The following is a 25,628-nucleotide window of genomic DNA, read 5'->3' as shown; positions in this document are numbered from 1 at the left end:
CAGGGTGCAATGAAATCAAATGTAAACTAACAGTGGGGGAAATACCCACAGAATACTTACACTTTGCCCTCATGTGGATCCTCCTCTCGTCCCTGAAAAGAGTTTGAACAACATTAACCCTTAAGGAGCAAGACCACAAATATGTAATTAGAATGTTCTTAACTGAACGTTCTAGTGCTGATGTAACAATCACAAGTGGTAATTGAAAGCAATGGAGTTCTAGAACACTTACAATTTTGAAGGAAAAAAAAAAACGTTCCAGAAGTCCTACTCTTAAAAGGGTTAAGGCAAAACAGATAGCGTTCTCAGGTGACCAAATATGAATTCACACCAAATATGCAGCCTACAACAGCCAAACAGCTGAAAAACAGGGTCCGGTTTTTCCTACCATTTTCACCTGTGAAAACCAGTAAAAGACGTTCGGCCCACCAAGAACTGTGGGCTGATCTGAGTTCGAGACTGCAAGTATGGACTAGATGTTGACCAGGGCATGTTAGAAATGATGTGACCAAGTTTGAGAGAACAGGCAGAAGGTCACACGGGATGGTATGGAAGACACTTGGTTGACCATCATGGAATGTGACTTGATCACATGCCACATTTTAATGCCCAGCGAATAAGAGCGGAAGGCACGTGAGCGGCGATGCGTGTACTCACCACCTCCTCCACCAGGTCCTCCACGATGAGGCCCTGCTCCTCCGTGCGGACGTTGGAGACCCACATCCAGCCGTCCTCCAGTTCATTGTGAACGATAAACATGTCCCCTTTGAGGAAACTGGCGGGGACGGAGAGGGGAGCGACGAGTGTTAGCGTTAAATTAACGAAACGTGCATGCAGAACTGAGATCTGGATATCTGTGAGCCTGTAAAATAAATAATTTGAGAGGCCGTGCGGAGCGCGTGTGTCGTCGGGTTCACGGGCCACTTGGCAGCCTGTTTTCATCACTTCCTGCAAGGCCGCGATTCCGACTCAAGGTGGCTCCTGCAGGCTGAGGCCTAGCCGGTGCATGCTTCAGCAGGTTCATACAGATAAGCGGCAGGAATCCGCATGAAGCAGAGCCGGCCTTTCACTTCACCACACATACCGCACCTTAGAATATACCGGACATTTCTGGGTTTGTATACGCACATGTTCATGTGTATGTACAGTGTGCGTGTAAATGTATGTATGTGTGTGTGTATGCGTGCACAGAGAACTTCAGACTGACATCACTGACACGAGCTCCAGACTGCTTAACAAGTGTAACTGATTTATCTCTTAGTCTAGGCGTTATATTGAGGCAAGGAAAAGCCTGAAGACCGATACAAGGATGCCCTCCAACAGATAAAGGGGCGTGGCCCTGTACCCACCTGATCTCATCCGTATCTGGCACTTTGGTGTACGGGAGGATGGCTCTCACCCTCCTCCTGTCCTCCACGGGCTGTAGACACACAGAGCCTTTCACTCAATCTGTCATCAACCAATCAGCACGCTAAAATAGTAGCAATAATAATAATAATAATCATAATAATAATAATAATAATAATAATAAAAATCAGAAGTACAATCGAAAATACTATTATTCTCCACACCTGTCCAAAATGCTACTATAATAATAATAATAATAATAATAATAATAATAATAATAATAATAACAATATTCTTATTATTATTACTATTAGTAGTAGTAGTAGTAGTAAAAAGCTGCATTCAGACAGCAGCCTGGTTCCAGCACAGCTCAGTTTGTGTTTTATGGTCTGTGCTCCAGGCCAGATCCACTGCTGCCATGCACACATTATTCCGATTCTTATTCTGTGCAGTAGTGCTGGCGTTGGACAAATTAAAATGTTTGAGTAGGCTAGTTGTCGTGGCTTGAACAAAATATTTTAAAGTGCCAGTACTTCTTTCCTTGAGTGGAGTGGTCTCAGGCTGCTTGTACAATCTGAAATAGTTCCAACTGAAAATAATATTAAACATGATTTCTGGAAGAATAATGGGGTAATATACACACGTACGACCTCTGGAGATAAATACTGTACCAGCTATTGCAAAGCCAGCAAGAAACTTCAGTAAATACCCTTCATGGCACAAAAAAGCCATCAGGGTCAATCAAAGCATACACTAAAGTTGAAGATATATCAAATAATAATAATTAAACTAACAGAAAATAAACCTCCCTTTAAGAGCATAGTGAACCCTGCCACACTGGCCCAGCAGACACCCCACACACCCCTCTGGGTACTGGCATCCCAGTTTGGGAACCAAGCTTTAACCCCCCCACAACACAGCTGATCTCCCTCTGCCCCCACAGCACAGTGCAATATCTTATTACCCCAAAACCTGTACGGGACAGGGCAAGTCCTGGTCTTTCATCTCCACCGAGAGAAGGACGGACTTAGTGCAGGAAACGCAAACAATGCCCTGATGTCACCTACAGCTATAATTATGAATGGGTACTAGCTAACACAGGGTGCCCTGAAGTGACCTATAGTTATTCATAGAAAATATCCAAGACAGGTTTCCCGGAATGACCTTTAATTATTAATAGAGAATAATCAACACAAGTTTCCCAAGCATGACCCATGGTTATTAATGGAGAACAGCCAGGACACATTCCCCAGGAATGACCTATGGTTATTACCAGAGAATTGTCAGGACTTGGTTTCCTGGACTGACACATACTTATTAACAGAGAGAACGGTGAAGACAGACGAGATGCTTTGGCGTAAGCTCCGGTAATTGGGCGGCTTTTGTCCTTAAAAGCGCCCCCTCTCGTTCTCTTTCTCGCTCACCTCAGGTGGAGCCACAGGTGACAGCAGCTTCTCTCCCTTCAGCAGAAAGGACACGTAGCTGTAGTAGCCAATCAGGTCCGACAGCGAGGAGAACCGCCTCCCGCCGATGTAATAGTCGCCGCACATGGCGATTATCCTGCGGACAGAAGCACAAACCCCCGCTAGCAACGCACACGCCGCCCACGTGCATTAAACAAACAATTTAAAAAAAATACACTTTCTCACACTAGCGGAGGTTTAATCGAGTGAGGATGTGACTGCAGTTGAAATAGGGAGTTTATCGGAAATAAGTCGGGCCTCTTTTGATGCGGTCTGTCCCGGAAAAGATACTTTGCCCTAAATATTTAATTCCTGGGCTGTCTGTGGAAAAGGGATTGGGAACAGTCTCTACTTAATACCGCTCAAACAAAAGTCAAATATTTTCACATATTATAAAAATCACACAGCTGTGCGAGTCATCGGCTACTGTGAAAGTGTGGACGTGCTGGGGAACAGTATTTCAGAAGAGTGCCAAAATCGAGTAATGAAATGCGTAAAGATTTCCCGCTCTGGTAAAATGAGAGCAAAAGTGAGTGGCCAAGGTGTTGGGAGTGCCTTATCATCTGTAGAGCAGCCGCTATGGCACTAATGACAGGGATGACTAATCAGGTGCCCACAGCTCCGGGTTCGACCAAGGCCTGCTATGGGCCTCGCCATTCCTGCCGATTTATTTTGCCGAAAATAAATTCCAGAGGCGTACATCTGTGCCGAATCGCCAGAGCAGACAGCCCTCCGCCCTTTCGGGTGACTGAAGGGGTCCGATGCGGGTTTAGCCGAAAACGCGCGTGGGCGGGACGGCGTCCTGTCTGCCAGCGCTCAGACGCCGCCTCTAACAATAGCCCTTCTGTCTTCTTCTGTGGTTTTCTTTTTTCAGCCATCCCACGCCTGGACCTACGCCTTGTGTCTGAGCCAAAACCAACTCTTCCTCACTCTCACTCGCTCACTCAGTGGGCAAACAATGAATCAGTTTGCACCCACTTGTTTTGGAAAAGGGTACTACTCATACAGAAGATTCTGAACATAAAAAAGGTCGAAAAACATTATTTCGCCTGTTGTTGCATTCCCTGTGTGTTGACTAAATTCTGGTATTTGTGCTTTGGCTTTTATTTTGAATTTGTGTAACCGAGGAGACAGCAGGTCGTTGTCTCTTGCTCACAAGCCAGAAATTCTGGGATGTGAATCCAGGCCACTTGAGGTCAACGTCACATCACCCGATCCAATCTCATTTACCGATATCGGTGAATGACTAAAGAGAACATGTTCATCCCCAGTAGTGCTGTGTACAGACCCTTAAAGGCTAGGGGAGGCCCGGGACATGGGAATAGATACTACCTAGGGGCTTTTACAACCAGACTACACATTATTAAAAGCAGAACACATCCAAAGGGGATCGAACAGTAAAACGGGCTCAAACCTATAGGGAAGGCTCAGCAGTACAGTAGCAAGCCGGAGCCCAGGCTATGTTATCAGCCTGTTCAAGCTAAACCAGAGGTGAGCAATGAAGGCCATGTCAATTTCCAGTACTTCATGCCAAATCACACCATCTAACATTTTAGCTACATATCTTGATAAGCATGAGTGACCGCCAAAGACTGTTCTTGTGTCCCTGTATGAAATGCTTTACTGTGATCTAATCTATGAGTGACCCAGTGTAAGTGTATTCAGCCAATTAGCTCATTTAGTCAGCGTAATTGGTGGAGACAAAAACCCGTGTACACACCGGCCCTCCAGGACCGGAACTGTCCACCTCTGGGCTAGACGCCATGTCTTCCTGTCAGTGGTAGGATAAACCTACACTGGTCAGGGCTCCTTGGCTTACTGCATATGGGACCAGTCATCTCCTCTAATGGGCGCTAGCTCTACTGTGCCACTGTGTGCCATCCCTATAGAGCCCCACAAGTGAGGGAATTAGAAAAGCACGCACACTTCAACTGCAGTGTTTCATGCGGGTGGATGCAATCGACTCCAATTTTAAGAGAAAAAAACCTTTCAACCTCTAGTGTTTGCTCACTGTAGCGATGAGTAGCGATGGGAGTACCACGTATAACACGGTAAGCAGACACCACTGCAGCTAGAGATAGGCAAATTAACGCACCCTAGCGTGGACGACGCTCACCTGAAGTGGTTGACCACGTTGGTCATGCTGAGGAAGGACAGGACGAAAGAGCCGGGCCGGCGGTCGCTCTCCCTGATGAGGTAACTTCCTGCCGCCCTGGCCTGGCGCAGACGCTCCTCCGCGATGGTCCGGTCCAGCTTCCCATGATACCACCTGCGGGACGGCACGGCCAAATGATCATCTCACCTGTGTATGTAGTCAGGGCAACCAGGTGCTCGTGCAGGAAATACTCTATCACTACTTTACCAGAGGAAGGTATTCCCCCACAGATAACCTGGTAAGGTTCATACAGCAATGGCCATGGGACAGTTAACCACACAACCCTCATCAAATAATGACTAAGTCGCTGATCTTTATTTCTGTTCCTGGCGGGCCACAGGATCTGTTGGTTTCTTTTTTTGCCTTAACATGAGCAACCAATTCAGACCCAGGAAACAAGGTGAAGTGAGTTCACTGCTTACTTGATCAATTAAGTGAGCTGGGGCCAGGAATAAAGATCACTGGACTAAGTGATTCTTTCATCTTAGTGAAGGAAGTACGATGCTTCATGAACCATTTTTTTTTGGCAGGGCTATCATGTTTTATCACTTGCTTCCTCAGTTTGTGTCACCAACACTTTCATTTATAATTAGATTGGTTTATACAAATCAGTGATTGACTGCACATGGTATTGCAGCCCTACCCATTAGGGGGGTCATGAAGCCTCACTTTCCCATTTATTAGTCACCAACATATTTCATCAACCAACTACAGCAAGGTTACAGGACTTTGAGTCAAGGCCGCAGTCTTCTGCTCAGTCACAGCCTAAATAGTGTGTGCCGCTTCAGACTGGTGCATCAATAACTGCCTTCCTCCTCTAGCAGCAGCCATCTTGGTCTACCTCTCTTCTGCCTCAGCCAGGTCGGTCGGCCTTTCCGCAGACATTCATAAAACATTGTGCTTATGAAATATTACTCTCATACGCTTCAGAAGCCAAAGGCGACACAATCCCTGGGAAGTGTATGGTGAAGTCGGGTCTCTCTTAACAGCAAAACTGTGTTCTTAATAAATCCTCCCTAGCCATTCTCAATAACTTTAACACAAAAGTTTAAAAATAAGAACACTGAAACTAAACACTGGCTAAAAACAGAAGAAAGTCCACAAACAAAACAACAACCCCTGTCTCCAAACCCATTTATCAATCCAAATTTTTGCAAAAGACTCAAAAATTTAGCCTAGATTTCACTATGAAAGACTGTCATGTCAAATTTGTCAAGCAACAAAACAAGAAATTTCAGTTTAAAATCAGAGCAGAATTTCTGAAGAGAACTGTCACTCTAGAACTTGGTTTGAGGTAAAGCAGAAAAGTTAAAAGCTTTCGCGCAGAAGCTGAATCATTCAAAACTTCTTAAATTAATCAGGTTCTCTCATAATGGCAATTAAAATTTGAGAAGGCCCCAGACCCAGAACCAGAACAAACTCTGACGTTCAGAGCTTTGATAAAGTGAATCTAAAAGTACATTTTCAACGTGAGGGAGTAAGACTGGAGGAAGGAAGAGACGCATGCAGGGGACAGACGTGCATGGGTGTGAATGTGTGGGTGTGCGCGTGTGTTGGAGGGGTGCGACACGTGTGTCTGCATGCTTGTGAGTGTGCGTGCGCTTGCGTGTGAAAGAGCGCGTGTTTATCTGTCTGCATTTACAGGTGCAAAGAACTCAGATGCAACCATGACCATTCTCCTGGCTAAGACATGTTAAGGGTTGAGTGGCCGTCACAGTTTTTCCATAACTTCAGTTTTTCTCTCTTTTCTGCCAGAAACTGTACTTCCTGACAGAAATCCCTTGTGACATCAGGTCTTCAATTCAAACACTTAATGGTGAGCCCTAAGCAAAGATTAGCCTTGCAGGAGGGTGACTTGAGGGGTGACCAAGACTGGCATCAACTGGATTCACTACATACATGTCAGGCTCTCCATATTGTGCACAATGGGTCTGGTGCACTAAGATAAACAAACGGCGTTTCCACGGCAATAGGGGCTGAGCATTTTCTGATTCATGAGCATCGTTTACAGGACCTTTCTTTCTGATGTTGCCGTGACTACCTGCATTGTCCGCGAAACTGCCTCTCATTTATATTTGCATGTCGTTAATTTGATTAATTAAAAAAAAAAAAAACGCATAAAAACACCACCTGCAACTGTGATCTAAGTTGGGGGAGGTTTAGCTGCCAGTATGAAGACATTGAAACGGTACTGCAGCTCTGATTAATAGGCACTGTGGCTTATAATTACATGTGCACAAAGAGGTGTTTTTGTTTATCTTATGAACCATTGAGGCATGGCGTGTTCAACATGTAATTTGCAGTAACACAGCTATGGCACAGGTGTAAAAACAGAGTCTCTGGTGTAGTCCTATATATATCTCATATAATGATGAGTTTTCTCTCAACAACCCCCCACCCCTCCAAAATATAGTACTACGGTTAACCCTTTGCATCCCAGTGCAGCAATCCAACTTCAACAAGCTTTCATTGTTTTTACCTGTACCATAAGGCAACAATAAGCTGACCACTGTCCTGTTCATTTTGCAAGAAGCATGGATGCTACCGCCATCTTGAATTAACGACGAGGAACGAGCTTATTGACCGGCGTTAAGGAATCCGTCACTGTCGGCTCAATCGGCAGAGGTGCGGGCTCCGTCAGACAAGCAACAGAACTGCCACAGACCTCGTTACTCAGCGACGTTCGGCGAAGGGCTGCCATTTTGTGCCATCGAAAGGCGAACAGCATCCTGCTCTCTGGGGGGAGAGGTGCGATTTCGCTCAGAAGGAACGAAACCAGCAAAATTTTCCGAATTAGGCTAATAATCGAGCGGCTGCCTGCGCGCGCTCATTTCGCAACGGCGCTTGGCGGCGGTCGCGTCTTTTCGCGCTCCGAGGTTTCACTTCCACAACGCGCGCCAGAAGGAAGGAGAAAAAAAAACGGCCACACCATGTGAGCTGTCCACAAGCCTCTGCATTCCGAACCGCCGCTTACGACGTGCATATATCACCCGTAACCTTACAGCAAGTTATAACATTCATAGCAGGCCTGGAGTCGTGGAACATTTACCACAGTGCTATCTTATTTTTAAAGAGTGAAACTTGGCTCTCGTTAGCAATAGAGAGAGTTCTCATTCACAGAAAGAGCCTGAACTTGCCGATGTTACGCAATCTCTGCCTGAGGCCTGAAACATAGGCTACCTTGCGTAAGACGCTCTGAGCTACACAAAGGTGGTTTCACACTCTGTGGCGTTCTAAATTGTGTCACCTGAAATGCGCGCTGCAGTTTTGAGCGTCGGCCGCGAGCGGCATCATAGCAGGTAACAACAGGTTGAAGGCGTCTTCTTCGATTTGTGCTGTTTTCACCAGTGGACAAGAGGACTTATTACACCCACGCGGACATAACGACGCACGTTGAATATGCACAGCCAGTGCGTCGGCCAGCTGTTGTCACTTGCGTTCGCCTACTTGGGTAGGGTATGTCTCTGGCCTTACTGTTTGCTTCTTACTAGTAAAGGGTGGGGGGGGGGGGGGGGTAGGTTTGACAGGGTACACACACACACACACACACACACATACACGCATCTCACACCAACCACGAAGCACTAACAAAATGAAAGGTGCTCGAAAAAAAAAAACAAAGACAATAAAACAACAGCAGTAAACAGCGAACGAAAAGGAAAAAAAAGCGGTCTGATGAGGCGTGAGGATGGAGACCACACGCGCGTTTCCCTCGCGACAAGCTCCTTCCTTTCAGCCGCCACCTGGACTAATTAGGCCATTTGTCAAGTCAATTAGAACAAGCCTTCTAGAACCTTCAGAAAGAAAGGCGAAGAAGAACACCGTTGAGACGGTCTTCCGTCGGCACTGAAACTAGACAGCTTTTTCCGAGCACTGTCAAAACACCCATCTGCCCCCGTCCCCCCGTCCCCCTCCTCTCTGCTTTCACAGTTATATATTGTGTCTATATCTCAGAAAAGCCCCAGACCGAGAGGTGTAGTAGGAAACCTCACCCCCTACGGTGCTCTAGGGAAGCACCCCCACTTCCTCCGACGCGAGGGCGAGCGAGAAGCTCCTCCGTACCCGTGCCCGGCAGCCGCGCGTCCGCAAGCTCGCGGGCTCGCGTCACGTGACCCCAAAAAAAACGCCCGAGCCCGTCGATCGACGCGATGAATCTGTGGCTGCGGTGTACGGGGGATGGGGGGGGTGAGGTGCGCTGGGGGGTGGAGGGTGCGCAGGAAACAGGTAGGGCGGAAACACAGAAGATCAAAAGGGGGGGGGGGGTGGAGGGGCCAGAGCACGGCTGACGCGTTGCGACGTGCGGCGCCCGTCTGGTTCGTTTCGCACCGGCGCGATAAACCTCTTCCGTTTCCACGCGAGCCGGTAAATCTCACACAGGGAGCAAGGCAGGACAGGTACGCCTGACAACAGAAAGTCACAAACGGCTGATTACCCCATCAAGTCTAACAGCAAAATGCAGGTAGTGAGGAAAGGACTCAACATGCAGCCTACAAACACTTCAACCGGTCACGACGACAGTTATTTTTGAAAGATGCACCAAGAAAAAAAGAAAGAAAAAAAAAGGATTTCTAATTACATTTATTTCTAAAGATTTAAGAACCTGATATCAAGCCTGACATTTAGGACCTCTTTCTATTGGCTTATTAGTAAGGCTAGGCAAAGAACTACAATTGTAAGAAAAAAAAAAAAGCTGCATCAAATGGTAGGCTAATATTATAAGTAACCCAGAGGTAATATTGTAACCCAGAGTAGCCGAAATGAGTGAATCTCGACACAGAGGGGAAAAGAACTTTGCTGCTCAGCTGCATATGGGAGACACTGCGTTGTCGAATCATAAACCCCCCAGCAATGAATCCAGTCTTAAAACAAAGTGCAACATTTAAACAGTTAAGCGGGAGAGCTCTTTGGATTATTAGGAAGGAAGCCACAACTCAAAGGAACGATTTGGCTTCCTAACAACCGAGCGGCTTCTTCCATCAGCTCCAGATGCTTTGCACAAAACGTTCCAGCCAACGTTTCTCCCACTTGCTCACTTCCAAGCAGCTTACACACAGATCACAACCCTGTTACAAATCCATCTATCTATAAAAAAAAAACACAAGCACTACAGCTAAAACATATATGCAGATATATAGGCTAGATATCCAGCTAACTCAGCCAAGACATTGTTTTGCATTTCAATGGATTTACTTTTCATTCTAAATAACCAGCGAGGAGATCAACTTTAAATTATTCACAAAAAGGCTTTTCGCCGGCTTCTTGAAATCTCCGACCCCCGAAACGCTACACAGGAAACAGGAGCTCTGCCAAACCGCCGGGTTCTTCCTCCGACCGCCCGCGTGTGCGAGACGTGCGGACGGGATGGGCACCGGAGCGCTTCCTGCAGGAGGAGGAAGAACTCAAGCGATCGTAGAGGGGAGCCGTCGGCCGCTGAGGGCGAGAGACGGGCGGATCGCACGGTTAGAGAGAGAGAGAGAGCGCGGGCGCTCAGAGGCGCGGGAATCGAGATGCCAGTTCAGCCTGCGTTCGCCGTTAGGAGACGGCTCCAGCTCCCGTCTCCCCGGACGCCGAGTCGCTCTTCGTCATTGTCATCGTCGCCGAGCCGGGACACCGTGACCGGCCGCCCGGAGTCACCGGTTAGACAAGAGCTCGCGGACATCTTCCCGTTAAACGACTTTACCCACAAGTAACAATTACAAGAGTAAAAAATGCACAGGCGTACAACTACAGCCCTGTAACCCAACTCACAACCCCGTGAAGTTTCCCACTAAAAAATTATAACCAATTAAAATGCGAGCGGTTTAATTTAATCTGAAGTGTTTTGAAGGGTACTCTGCAAAGAAGAGTACATGGAGTACAGAGGGTGCCATCACTAAGAAAAGCCAGGAAGCCAGAAGACAGCACCAAGACACTAATTAACCTTTACTAAATGAATTAACCGGGACACAAAGATGCTTTAGTCACTGCAACGAGCAACAGTGTTCATGCCACCACACGCTCCTTTAAAACACCTTGGCTGCCACAGACTCAAAAGAAAAGGGAATGCTCTCTGTTGTACTGACGGCGACTGTACCCGCAGGAACATTTTTTGCACCTTTTCACGTTTTAAAATCCAACCGCGAAACTTCCCAGGGAAGGATAACGATAAAGCACTTTACCTGTCCTTCATGCAACTGGGAACGTAATACCGAAGAGCAGTAGCGGAGCTCTCTCGGGCCATGGGAGGACCGTGACACGCAGGGTGTTTTACAGCGCGCTCTAAATCCCCGAGAAACAAGCCGCAACTTCAGCGGGGCGGCGCAGCGGGAAGGGCACCCCGCGAGCCGAAAGAGCGGACGATTCCAGAAGCGCGTCCACGACGACTCCCCTCCCGGGACGGGGAGAGAGAAGAGGAGGCTGTGGGGGGTTAAAAAAAAAAATTAAAAAAAACTACGAAGGACGATGGGGCGGAAAAATCCTCTTCGATCTCTTTTCCAGCGGTTTTGAAAATGGTGGAGGGGGAAGGGGAAGGGGGGGTGGTGGGGGGGGGGGGAGGAATCGGGGTCCCGACTTACGAGGAATTCCTTTGCTGCATCTCCGCCTGCGTGGCGAGCGCTGGGAAGGTGAGGTCGCGTCTGGGCTGAGGGGAGGGGGGGCGAGCGCGCGGGTCGCCGCGGTGCGGTGCGGTGAGGGTCCTCGTCCCGCTGGGTGTTACCGGCGGCGCTCTGACTCCGCCTCCACCATCCTACCGGGGAGCCGCCGCTGCGCTAAACTGAGCTCGGCGCGGGGCTCCGGGTCAGTGAGCGGAGTCTGCTGCTCTCTCTCTGCCGGGGGGGGGGGGCTGCCGCTCTCTCTCTGCCGCTCTCTCTCTGCCGGGGGGGGGGAGCGGCCGAACCTAACCCGGCTTAGAAAAACTTTGCATGTGCGCGGTGCGCTGTCTGCTGATGTGTGTGGTGTGTGTGAGTGTGTGATGTGTGTGTGTGAGTGTGTGTCTGTGTGGTGTGTGCATGTGTGTGTCTATGTGCATCTGTATGCTGTGTGTGTGGGTGTGTGCATGTGCCCATGTGCGTGTCTGTGTGTCTGTATGCTGTGTGTGTGTGTGTGTGTGTGTGTCCGAGTGTCTGTGTCTGTGTGGGGTGTGTGTGTGTGTCTCTGCGTGTCTGTATGGTGTGTGTGTGTGTGTGTGTGTGAAGCAGGTAATAAACTTGCACATGAATTAAACATGATTATATATGATCTTAAGGGACAAATAGCTTCACAGGAGAGAACATCCCTCTCTATAATTTCCCCCTGAAGCAGGACAGGGGGGTGTCCCTATTATGAGATCCTATATCCACGGTGGAGATCACTCAATCACACGAGAAAGCATGCTGGGGAAGAGGGCCCCCACCTCGGGGGGTTGTGTATTATTCATGTTCATTTTTATTTGAGTACGCGCACACCTGTCAAACCACCTCCCGCACCTCCCGTATGAAGAACTGGCCAAAAACCAGCCACGCCCCCCCCCCCCACCCCCCCGAGAACAGGAAGGCTTTCCTGCACTCTCAGCCAATGACGGCACCTCTCCTGACCGCTCATACATGCCTGGCGGGAGTAGGCTACGCCGTTTCACTGGTAAACCGTGCGTTATGCAAATCGCACTGTGACTAAATTCCATTTTCTCCCTCAGCGCTAGGTACACAGTAAAACACAAACATAATTTAAAGCTTTTATATATATGTAATTAAAAAAATATATATATGCATATGCACACACACACACACACACATATATATAGCCTATATATATATATATACCCACATATGTTTGTGTGTGTGCGTGTGTAAGAAGAGTTCATTAAAGCTGAGTAAATAAGGAAACCACAGTGAAGTGTTCAATAGTCTTGAAAACAGGATACGCTGAAGAAAACCAAGCGGGACCGCTAGCCTGCTATTGGGCAGGATAACAGGACATTGCGTAACGTGCAGAAAATGCGTGGAAACAGTGGCCCTTATCAATGCCCTGCACAAGCCTAACACCCACAGCTCTTCAACACACACCGCACATGACCCCTCCAAACGGCCAACCAGACTGCAGGCTGTCATGGGGAAGCTCACACAAACCCCACCCCCTTTTCACACATTTTTTTTTTTTTTTTAACACTTTTACTTAACTACAATAAAGGCGTGCACTACGTTTCAGAGTTCCACCCATAAATTTTCATAAAGTTTCCAAAATGCGCATTTAAAGGAAAACCACAATCAATGACTCTCTATAAAAGCATCACTATGGCAAAGACTTTTAGGCCACAACAAAAAGCACTGTGAGGCACAGTGGATAAGGGCCTGGGCATGTAATCTGGAGGTTGCAGGCTCGATTCCGATCGTACGCAAGTGACACACCGTACCCTCGGGCAAGCAACTTAACATGAGTTGCAACAGCACACATTCTGCTTGGTAAATGATACCGTGGAGGAATAATGTGACATTTGTAAGCAACTCTGCGTGTTCAGGTCATGCTAAGAAAACAAAAAAACATTACAAAGTAAACTATAACTTGGCTGAAGGACGGCTCCAAGGTGACACGGCGCAAATCCCTTGTTTTGGAATTCCGATTATCGCGCGCTCGCTCCGAAAAAGCAATTCAACACAGAGGATTCTGTCAGCGCATCACTCGAGAGCTTTTCAGAGCAGAGCGCTTACCTGGCCAATCAAACTTTTTTTCTGGTGAAGCTTTTCATGGCTTCAAATCCTGTCTAACGCTTTGTGGAAACTCGCCGTTCCGAAAGCACTTTTCCGTTTGCTTTTTCCCAGAGCGCGGCTTTTTGGGAGAACATTAACCGCCTCTCCCTCGTCTCGCTAACGCCGTAGTTAGCGGTGGCGAAATATTTATCCTCGAGTTGACTCCATTGTTTATGAATGAGAGCCGCCGTGGGGGGGGGGAATCGTGAATGATTGCAGTGACCCGCCGCTCTCGCCTTGCGGGGCGCTAAGTTTAGCCGCGTCCACGGAGACGGCGGGCGGGCGGAAGAGTCGGCAGCCGCTCGCGCTCTCCTCTGACAGGCGCGCCGACGCCTCCCGATGACGGGACCCCGAGGAGGCGCTGAAAACGACACCGAGGAGGCGCTACGTCAGAGCGCTCGGAGCTACCCGCGGGATTACGAGCACGGGAAACAAAGAGCGTGTGCTAGAGAAAACAGTCCTGGGAGAGGTGGATTTCATGGAGCAGGAGTACCGAGTTAGCTGGATAACTGGTGCTGAGTAAAACCCGGAACGGCTCTTTTCACTTCAGTCCATGTTCCAGATTTGGGAGGGTTTCCGGATTTTAGCGAGTGCAGTTATCCAGCTAACTCATCAATCCTGCATTGCGAAACAGGGCCCTGCACACTACAGAAAGAGGGGATGCTGGGACAGCTTTCATTTACTGAACTCCTCCAGGCCTGACATCCGTCATTGTCCATTTGCTCGGCAGGCAGCACCGGGGGGCTAACAGAGTTGACATTTACACGTCGCCCGTTTATATGGCTGTATTTTTTACTGAAGCGGTCCAGCCTGAATGCCTCGATCTACAACGCGAATCCAAACTGAAAATCAAAACCTGCTACCGCAGAGTTCCTTAAAACCAACGGCTCAGTCCTGCCCCCAGAAGGACCGGTTGCCAAAACTGCGGTTGCACTCGTGAATCACAAAATTCTCACCTCAAATTATTAGGCTATACCATTTCTGAAACTGTTTTTTTTCGCAGTTTGTTTTCACCTAGACATCAGCTTTTGATCCCTCTTGTCATCTTAATCACATATTTACATTCTGTATTTACATTAGTTATCCATTTCTTTTTACCAATTATTTTTCTTGTTCATTTGAAGAGAGAATTGAGTTTGTAAAAGGGAGTGGCCCATATATAGGCTATATTTTTATTTTAAAACAGTAAATGTTTTTCACTAATCCATTCATCATTTGAACGAAAATGCAATACAACAATAGGCCATTGTGCACAGACTAACCACAGACAGAGAAACATCAAAAGAAAACCCTGAAACCACTGCTTAGCAGGCAGGTAATAACAGTGCCAGGAAAGACAGCCGCATGCAGGCTTTCCTGGTGAAACCGTTTGCATTTCTGCTTCCGGGAGACTGTGCCAGCCAGCCAATGACTGCACCATATACGCTCTAGTCCGCTGAGCACCCGCCCTCCAGGGTATCTGAGCCGTTCCTGAGGCCAACCCTCTCTGTCAGAGAACATCAGCGGTGCATGCAAGGACTCCCGTATTAATTGGGTCATGACCGCAGTAGCACAGGCGCGGTCCTCAGTGCTACTGTGCAGGGCTCTCAAGAACACTGGTCCCCACGAGGACGCGTGTTTTCACTGCATAAATCTTATGAGTGATTATGCAGTCGCAGCCATCATACTAGGAAACCAGGGGGGGTATTCATAACACATCGCGCAGTAAGAGTTCTGATCTTGGATCAGTTTTGTCTTCGTAGATCATAATGCACAGGGGAAAAGTTGCTGCTGGTAGCCTACTACTTATGTACTCTATTCAGAAATTCAAAGAATAAAATCAGGAAGAAGTAACAGATTGCTCGAGCAGAGGTGCAAGCTGAATCTCTTCACGCATTGGTTTGTACCCCTGTCAATCAAGCCGCTAAACATAGAGGGAACAGTGATATCAAACCCGCCGTCCCATTGCTAACAAATAACAACAGCATAAAATATACTGGAGGTGAATGGACACCTTTACCATTCATTGGCATTTGCTGTGTTGTGCACTGTATTGCTCTGTAGCCTAGGCTGTTATTAGAAATAGCTGTATATCCAAAGCTAATTTCCCCATGGGGACAATAAAGTTTATCTTATCTTAAACCTGAACAGAGATCAATATTTCTACACTAAGCCACATAAGAAAGACTTCCCCAGGACTAATCATACACACAGAATGTATATTTAAGTCACCCCCCCACCCCCCGTTGCAAATGTGCAGCGTTGACACATGTTGCCAGCTCAGTGCGTTGACTTCCTTCCACTTTGCCAAAAATAGTTTGCCCTAATTGAAAGAGTACGGAGATTAAGAGGGTTACGCAAAATTTTGCACAGGGTTTTAAAGTAGCTTGCAGTTTGGTCTACACCTTCATTAATAAAGTCATAAACTCATCCGCACGCCACAGCTAATTAAATGGAGGGGTGCAACATTAAACAGGGTCAATGCCACACTGTTTCAGGTGACGGACCTTAGCGTCATAGCGGCACTCTCCAAATGAAGAATACTTAAACAGGCCCCTGAACACCATTAACGGTCATTAAATGTAGGATAATGGGCGACGGAGGTGCACTGAGACTCCAGATGCCTCAATCAGAGCCAGTGTTTGGGTGACCAGTTAAAAGTCGGCACTGCTCATAAAACAGTGGCATTCAACCCGAGAGCCGTGAAGACCGTATTTGATCCGTGCCCGTGACCGCGCCTTTCAAAAACGGTCGTGCACCACACGCGGCTTCATCGCAGACTAAAAAGTGCTCGCCACTCGGCGAGCCAGCAGAGCGTGGGGTTCGACGGGAACCTTCCGTTCAGTCTGAACCACAAGGACAGCACAGAGGACTACTTTAGGTTGTCGGCCTATTGTTACTGGAAGTAGTGCAACTTTATAGGCCCGTACATTTCAACAAAGACGGCAAGTCAGCTTATAAAGAAGGAAAGGCTAAATAACTCCACTTCTAATGTTTGCACTGTCAAATGATGCCGCGTAATGACACAAGTGTGCCCTACCACAGGCCGGCCATGTGACTAGACCAGCTTGGCTGGTCTGCATTATAAAATCGGCCCTTCATAAGCTGACAATGTTCGACAGCCGTGGAATTCAAAGATTTATCCTGTTAGCCACAATTCTAACAAGTTTGTGTTAATGAAAAGATGTTGTAAATATAGGCTAAGTAGAGTGGTCATTAACCATTACACACTTCATCTTGATTAAAGAATAATCTGAATTTAAACGTAGGCTAATATATCCATGATTGTGGTTTCACACTAAAGCAAGTCTTTAGCCAATGACTGCATTGAAATTTGAGTTATGCGTGCACATTTTCAAATGTTAATCATTTCCCCTTCCTGTTGTAACATGGAAATGCAAGCAAATAGGTTTCACACAAGTGACAGGGACAGAAAAACTCAAGTCCACTGGACCAAGACTGCAGAAATCAGACCATCAGTGACCACCACCTTTTGCAGATGTGGGTCTATAGGAGAATCACACCCAGGAAAGGCCTATTTATGGAGTTAGTGGTACATATGTCTCGGACAATCACTAAGACCCTTCAACCTTACTGCTTAATGTACACTGTAAGCAAGTGCTTTCAAATTTGGTAAAATGCCTGGTTTAGATTCTCTGCCTGCCCTTTTAAATCCCACATTTCTGAGCTGCGTTCTCCCTTTGAACTATTTAAATGCAGCTGCATGCCCTCCTGAAAAAGGCACACGGGCATGCTTTCAATCAAAAAAAAAAAAAAAAACTTAACTGTCAAATTCAAATCAGGTCCCCCATAAAACCAGTGAAATGAATAACTGTTCACGTATGGGTATGATCAGCGGTCACAGTATTCCGTGAAAAACGGGAGAAATACGGCGGTTTTTTTATCTGTTCTCAGCCATATCTCATGCACTATTGGTCTAATTTCCGCAAATAAAAGTCTGAAATGTCAACCGTTCCTTTGCCCCAGATGCTGAGAGGAAGAAAAACAGCTCACACCTCTCACATTTTACACACAGCTTTGCCTTTTATGGTCTGTCCCCTGCCCAGCATATGGAAACCCATCAGTCTAGGCTACCTCCACATAGGGCTATATAATACTGAATTTCCCCCCACATCTTTTTATAGCTTATCGTGTGATCACACAGTGCTGGTGGTGGTAGAGTGAGGCGGCTGTGTAGGTAGATCTGTGTAGGCCCATTTCCTAGCCTGTTTTTTTAATTTTTCATGTAATTTTTACCCTCTGTTGCTAAACAACCACACCACATGTCAGCATTCAGCTGATCGTTCTAGTCCAGAGAGAATTACACAGATTGCATTTTTACATAAAATCTATTTATATGGCCGGATATTTCCCCAAATTAAGGTTGAGTACCTTGCTCAGGGATACAGCAGGAGCTGCTGGGAATCGAACCAACAACCTCAGAGTCGCAAGCCCAATTCCGTGAACATAATATCACACTGCCGCCCCAAACAAGCTGAGCTCTCAGGCAAGCCTTGCCCAATACACTCACTTTCACCCGCCAAGGTGTAACCATGGTGGCGACCAAGGATGTGGTAGAGGGTCTGAGGATGACAGCATGACGCACAGAGGCGTAGGCAGGAGAGCAAACGTTAGCTACACGCTGCCTGAGCATCGGAAACGTGAGCCCCGCTAACCTCTCGCTCTGCCTGATAAGCCCCGTGGCAGATCAAATCGGAAAAGTCTTCGGGTTGGGGAAGGCCAGGGAGCTGCTCAAATTTATCTGAACTGACAACTGTGGCGCTGCTAGCCCACTGATAAGATGAGAGGGAAAGCCATATAAATCCCTACCTCGGCTGGCTACCCGTTCTCTTTTACGGGAAGCATGACGCAGAGCAGCGAAATCAGTTTATTTTCCTAGAAGCCATAAATCACAAAGGCCTATATACATGAAATGGTACAGGCATCCCCCCCTCCCAAACTGCAAAGAAAAATAAATAAATAACAGATAATGCTGCTACAGCAACCTGGATAAGTTCTTCTGCACGCAGCTATGGCAGTGATTTGTCGCTGTTTGAGACAGGAGTTTGATAAATAGAAGGAGACCGGGTTTCTCTCTCTCCCTCCCTCTGTGACGCACCTGTAACGAACATGGAATGGCGTGATTCCCACCGTGTAATCGAAATGGCCTTGCAGTGGCAACAGAATTAATCAGGACCTGCACAGTACCGTATAGATCTCTGATGAGACGAAGCAGGGACAGTGTCACTGAAGCGGGTACTGCAGCGTTAACAGTTGCTGCTGTAATTTGCCCCAGATAAAATCTAACCAGAAATGAGAAGTGGGGGCGACATAGCTCAGGAGGTAAGAGCGGTTGTCTGGCAGTCGGAGGGTTGCCGGTTAGATCCCCCTGTGTCGAAGTATCCCTGAGCAAGACACCTAACCCCTAACTGCTCCCAATGAGCTGATTGGTACCTTGCATGGCAGCCTTTAACCATTGGTGTGTGTGTGTGAGTGGGTGAATGAGAGGCATCAATTGGAAAGCGCTTTGGATAAAAGCGCTATATAAATGCAGTCCCATTTACCATTTACCATAGTTAGAGACTTTTTTTCACTTTACAGTAGGGGAATGTTGTAGGTTGATGAAACAGCATTGCAACTTCAGCAAAAATGGGTCATTCCTTAAGGAATATGACCCTTTGGACCGCAAAAAAAGATTTTCTTCAAAGTTGCTGGCTGCATACACGTTAAAACTATCCTTGATAATTTGAACTGTGTACCTTTGATTCTATCTAACCTTCTTTCAAGACTCAGTGCATTGCATACAGACCGATACCTCTGTCATGTCTGTTCAAGATTATGTCACTAAAGAGAAGGAGGAACGTAACGGAGACATTGTGCGAGGAATATGCGTACAGGCATTTACAGCGGCGTGAAACAGAAGCAAAGACGTACAGCACAGATAAATAAAAGGTATCGCTTTTCGTTCCTGAGCAAACGATACGGCCTGACCGCACCGTTTCGTGGCCATTGTCGGCTTCCATTACTTCGTCTCACTGCACAACTGGCCAGCTATTCAAAAACGCCCCGTCAACATTTCGTACAAGATGTGGACAAGCATCATATCAATAAATAACGAGAAGAAAGGGAAAAACAACCCTTTATATGTCCATGTTACGTGTTCGGGTCTGTGGAAGTAATTCATTTACTGAGATTCAATCAATTTCCATTGACTACGAATCTCACTGCAATTAAATTGCCACATGCGGCACTGGCATTGTGGATTACGCATGCATCAGAAAACGGAATACTGGAGAATTAGGAGGGGGTGCCCAAGCTGTCTAGTCTCTTCACTCTACATCCCGCCCCACTTAAAGAAAATGTGATTTTGTTATTTCAGGACGTCAGCTGTATTCAACAAGTTGAGTCTGAAAAGAAACTTCCAAAATAGTGCCGTTAGAAGTCTAAATGGCACACATACTTTGGGCTACTCTAGTACTCACACATTCTCAACGCAAATTCAAGATAAATTGACTACCATCATCATCAGAATACAGTGAAACCTCCTTACTGGTTCGTGGGCGGGGCAGTAAGTCGAAATGTCACCTCATCTTCCTCGAATTCTGGTCCATCCAACACATCGTTTTCATCCACTGTGCCGAGAGTCCCGTAAGCGTTTGGCGGTGGAGGAGGGGGTGGCAACGGTGGAAAGTAAGCGGGCCCGTCCAGACCCATCGAGGACATCTCGCTATTCAATCCCTCTGAAATCGGGGAATAGGATCCTCCGATGTCGGCTCCTGAGCTTGTCCCAAAGGCAATGCTGTGTCCACAACCGCTGCCACTCCCAGCGACGGGCAAGACTGATCCTGAGAGATCCCCTCCGGGGACCGGGTACATCGGCATTTCAAGGAGAGAGTCGGGAGAGTTGTTGGGTGACTGGCGGAGGATTTGATTTGCTCCTGAGCCCAATTCGCTGACCCGCACCCTCGGTTTGGTATAATATAAAAAATGGGCCGTGTCGGGGCCTCCACCGCTCATACCCCCCGTCCCAGCTGAGACCGAACCCGTCTCCTCGGTGCTGACCTCAGCGGCCATCATTTACAAAAAAACGTGCAGAGGGTGCGAAGTCAAGAAGCAATCCTTCCCCTTTAACTCCAACTGTAACACTCTCACTCTTTAGGGAAAAGAAATGCCAAACTTTCAAAACAACACGTTAGCTAACAGCTAGCCAACGTTACTCCGGACACACTCCACTAAACAGAAAAAACCGCTAGCTTTTAGCCAGCTAACTAACAAAACGTCACACGAGAATAGTTTCAAGTCTTCATTGTTTCTTCTGATCTTAAAGTTTTATGAAAATGGAGATTACCGTAAACGCAAGGTTTAAATGCACAAGGGGCAAAAAGAACACTCGCTTATTTCCTTTCGTCCCTGTTCCTTGCCATATCCCATCTGCAGAGCCGTCCACTTGTCGATGAGTGTGTTGTTTATTGTCAGTGTGCGCCCCAGATTTTTTTTGTTGTTTGTTTTGTTTTTTGTTTTGTTTCCACTGAGTTCCAAAAGGCTGTTTGTTGTTTCTGCCGGGCAAAGCCCGGTGTTGTAATGTGGTCCTCCGATGCAATGCGATTATCCTGATCGTGCTGCCAGGTGAGAAAATGACAATGTTTCTTTCTTGCGTAAGTTCTCTCTTTCTTTCTTGATTACAGGGCTGGTTGCTCTCTCTCTCGCTCTCTCTCTCTCTCACACACACACACACACACACACGCTCTCTCTCGGAGCGCGTGCTCGATCTCGCGCAGACCCAGCGAAGCGAACGCCGAGCTAACGGAGCAAGGACGCCCTCAATCCGTGTCATCTGTTATCACAGTTCATTGTCTTTTGTAGCAGGACGTGTGCTAGGGAAATACAATTGACATTTTGAATGCACTGTGCCTTAATTGGCGGATAAGGGACATTGCATAACTAACTAACGAAAGTCTAATTCCTCGGCTTTATGTCGTGGAACGAAATAGTTATTTAACTGAATTGCCTCTAACTATCCAGCTATAGCTGTAGCCTATATTCATTATTACATTATATCCAGCCTTTAGGAGATGCTCTTATCGAGAGCATCTTGCACGTCAGCTTATATTTTTTACATACCATCTATTTATACAGCTGGATATTTACTTAAGTAATTACATACGTAATTCAGATTAAGTACCAGCAGTTGGAGGTGGAAAGTGCAGGGGTCAGAAAGTGAATGTCCTGCCATGCTTTCTTCCACCCATGAACTCAGTCAGCTGATTTCACTAATTCTACCTCCTGGTTGCTTGGGTCTTTCTGTGTGGAGTTTGCATGTTCTCCCTGTGTCCTTGTGGGTTTCCTCCGGGTACTCCGGTTTCCTGCCACAGTCGAAAGACATGCAGCTAGGCTAATTGGAGACTCTAAAATTGCCCATAGGTATGAGTGTGTGAGTGAATGCTGTATGTGCCCTGTGATTGATTGGTGGCCTGTCCAGGGTATAATCCTGCTTCTCGCCCAATGCATGCTGGGATAGGCTCCAGCACCCTGTTTCGACCCTGGCCAGGATAAGCGGGTATAGATAATTGATGGATTGATACCTCCTGGCTGAAGAATTGTACTTGTAAATAAATCCAAGTGAACTGAGCAAAATTCTGGAGGACGTTTACTGTGAACCTGGATTTTTCATCTGGTAGTTGAAATAAGGGGAGACAGAGAGAGTGGGATGTCTATCTCAAGAAAGAACTCATAATTTTTTCTTAGGAAATGCATCTTTTTAGCAACTTAAATCAGCATATGTGCCAAGTATTCACATGAGTATAACCTTGCATTAGATTAGTAAATATCCAATTCTCATGATATTTATATTTGTCATGTTTTTCATATGGAAAGTCTCCTTAAATAAAGCTGTCTCATAAGAAAATGAAAGTTAGGATATGTATATAAACGTGTTTTGCCATACATACCTGGGTGAACTTAGGAACCAAAGTGTCTTTCTGTGGAGTCACAGTCAATATGCTGCAGGAACTCACTGACAACAATCACATTACAAAATAAAATAATAGTGTACTGCTATCACACTGGGTCAGTGGGAAGGTCACTGAAACACAACCCAAGTTTGCATCGCAGTGACCTTCAACACACTGGCCTTCTATCCTGGTTTAAATACCCTCTATGGCCCTGACACAATGTACATGTCCTACCTTAGCTGAGATGAGATGTGAGTGGCTATCTTTGTATTCCACAAACAACACATATTATTGTGTCTTGTGTTTTACCCAAATAAAATGCACACATACACTGAACTATTACAGGGCAAAACTGCAAACCCATAAAAATGTGACATCGTTCCTATGTCTGCACTAAACTCTTCTCTCAGGCTGTACTGTATTGTGCAGCCATGATTCAGCAACCTTCACCAGTTGGCACACAGTCACATATGAACAACAAACCAGCATTTGATCCCTGTTGCCAGCTGTTTGATCTGACTGGCGTGAATGAGAAAGCACAGGGCAGATCAGAGGATTCTGCAAATTCAATAAAGGGGACTGACTATAAGCGATGTGACCACTGAGGATTAGCCTCCATTGTTTACTTTAGGAATGAAAGCAGCGGTTATGGGATTTTGTCAACTTGAAGGAGGTAAAGGATTTCACAGAAAGCAAGCAAACTATTATGGATTCCACCATGTTCTGTTTTGCATTGATTAAATTCCATCAGGAACTTAAACTTCTTTTTTAAACTTTTTAATAAGAGTGTGTAGAAATATTGATGAATATTAAACATGTAAACATTGATATAAAGAACAATATAAATTAAAATTTAATGTGCAAGAAGGGAGAAGAAAACAACTACATGTATGATTGAAAAGGTTGTTATTGCTACCGTATCTGTCGTCAGTTATCAACAATGCTACATATTATGCTATAAACTGTGCCAGGAGTCTGCTAAATTCTATATTTTTTTCTTCTAGCGTCTGCACCACAAGTACTGTAACTATAATTTTCACTTGGGTCCACAAGGTTCCTCAGTCATCTCTGTGAAGAGTCTCCACTGACTATTACACTGACTACCTCTGTAGAGTGAAAACATCAGTGGGTCTGAAGTGTGTACAGTAAATAATAAATTGTACCGCAAAGCTGTAGAGCCTTTGCTCAATGACAGTGGAGAGCTCTGTTCAGAGGCTGTTACAAAGAAAAGGTGGCCATGACTCCATCCACATGTAGTAACTCAATCTCTCTCTCTCTCTCTCTCTCTCTCTCTCTCACTTTAAACTTGCTTAATCAGAATGCCACATGCGTTCTTTTTCATAAGCATATACATATCACCGAAATTCACAAGAAAATACACAATATTAGGAGGGGGAATTTACAGTGGTAAGAACACAGACAAAACACTCTGATTGCCTTTCTTTTATCGGCACCGCCACCCCCCTCTCCCTCTCCTTCTCTCTCTTTCTCTCTCCCCCTCTCTCTCTCTCTCAGAGGCCACTGTTAAACTGCAGCTTGTACCATTATGTGCTGTACAAGCTGCAGTTTAAGTGTGAAAACCAAATCCTGCCACATGCCATGTGTTGCAGCAGGACATCGATAGGAGATATGTTGAGCAGAGAGCTATAGTGCTGACCCACCACGAGCAAAAGGCCTGCAGAGGTGTGAGTCTGATGCAAGCTTAATGCTGCAGCCAGCACAATCACATTATCCATTATCCGCCAACCACAAACGCAAGCACACATACACACATGCGCAAGCATGCAAGCACACACACACACACACACACACACACACACACACACACTCACGCACACACACACAGTGAACAGGAAATCAATACACAATACACACTGTACTGTGGTATTTAAAAACATGATCCATCATACCGACTGGGACACTGGTTAGGATGAATAAGTATAAATGTTTACATATTTCCCTGGCTTATATTACGTGCTGGACTTATATTTAGGCAGGCTGATCAGTTTTGGGGTTTGTGAGACAGAAGAGTCCATTGACCTTGGTTTTGGTTTCAGTCAATCCAATGGCTATACCAATCAAATGGTAAAAGCAGATTCCAGCCTTTCGTCACCATATACCTCTATCAATGGACACATTAAACTGCAACTAAGCTGGATTTAATGTAAAAAAATAAAATAAAAGGATAAATGCATTAGTGGAGAAGCCAGAATAAATGTCTGCAAGCACAGATTCCGAGTGCAAAGCTGTACTGCTTCCTTAAACATAATGAAGGCTGAGGTAATGGTTTGATGACTGAAGACTACATTTTCTTACAGACACATTAAAGAACATTTACCCTTTCCACATAGATCAACTGTACTGTATATATGAGCCTAATATTTAATAGTGTTATGTTCCTCTTAATGTCTATTGGCAGGGGTTAAATAATAAGAGGGAATATAAATATGTAATAAATAATAATCAACATTAACACAGAACGGTAGCAAATATACTTTAATTGTCAACAAATGATGTAATTGTCAATGTTATGCTACAATCCCTTGTGATTTGTTGTGATGAGATGGTCTGACTCAGCTGTCAGGGATAGAGCAGGGGAGAAGGATCACACTGTGCCCCCACCCCCCCCAGCTCACAGCCTCAAAAGAACCACAAAATGAAAATAGATCAATCAAAATATGGGGAAGTAAGGGGATCGTATTTCCCTAAAATAACACAAATAAAGCAGAAATTTCCTATCTTCTCTGGAGAGGACTGGTGTTGGCGCCATAAAGAGACAAATGGCTGACCCACACACACACACACTCACACACACAAAGCACTCAATTCAATATGATTTTGTTTTGTATTGTTTTCGTATTTTTATGTGCATGTATATGCTTTGTCAATATAATTGATACATTTGTCATTCTGATAAAGCAAACTTATATACAGTATATATCATTTTTAGAGAGAGGAAAGAGTGTATATCAGAAGGAGGAGGGAGAACAGAGAGAGTGCACAACAGAGAAAGAGTGTGAAAAAACGTGGCACA

General features: G+C 46.1%; 1 protein-coding gene across 2 annotated transcripts in view; it reads right to left on the bottom strand.

Annotated features, from left to right (window-relative positions):
• Positions 1-21,457, bottom strand: part of LOC135233191 (ras GTPase-activating protein 1-like) — a 37,363-nt gene extending 15,906 nt beyond the window's left edge. Inside the window, exons 1-6 of one of the 2 annotated variants that reach the window (XM_064296495.1) lie at positions 20,194-21,457; positions 4,927-5,079; positions 2,772-2,907; positions 1,350-1,420; positions 658-775; positions 61-92 (exon numbers count right to left, since the gene is read on the bottom strand). In XM_064296495.1, the coding sequence (XP_064152565.1) occupies positions 61-92; positions 658-775; positions 1,350-1,420; positions 2,772-2,907; positions 4,927-5,079; positions 20,194-20,720 (1,037 nt within the window). In that variant the 5' untranslated portion in view covers positions 20,721-21,457. The remainder of the gene's footprint in view (positions 1-60; positions 93-657; positions 776-1,349; positions 1,421-2,771; positions 2,908-4,926; positions 5,080-20,193) is intronic. The other variant, XM_064296494.1, reaches the window with a different exon arrangement.
• Positions 21,458-25,628: the final 4,171 nt, after the last annotated feature.

The sequence above is a fragment of the Anguilla rostrata genome, chromosome 10, assembly GCF_018555375.3.
Source record: "Anguilla rostrata isolate EN2019 chromosome 10, ASM1855537v3, whole genome shotgun sequence".
Taxonomy (NCBI): Eukaryota; Metazoa; Chordata; class Actinopteri; order Anguilliformes; family Anguillidae; genus Anguilla; species Anguilla rostrata.
This window is presented reverse-complemented; position numbering and strand designations above follow the sequence as displayed.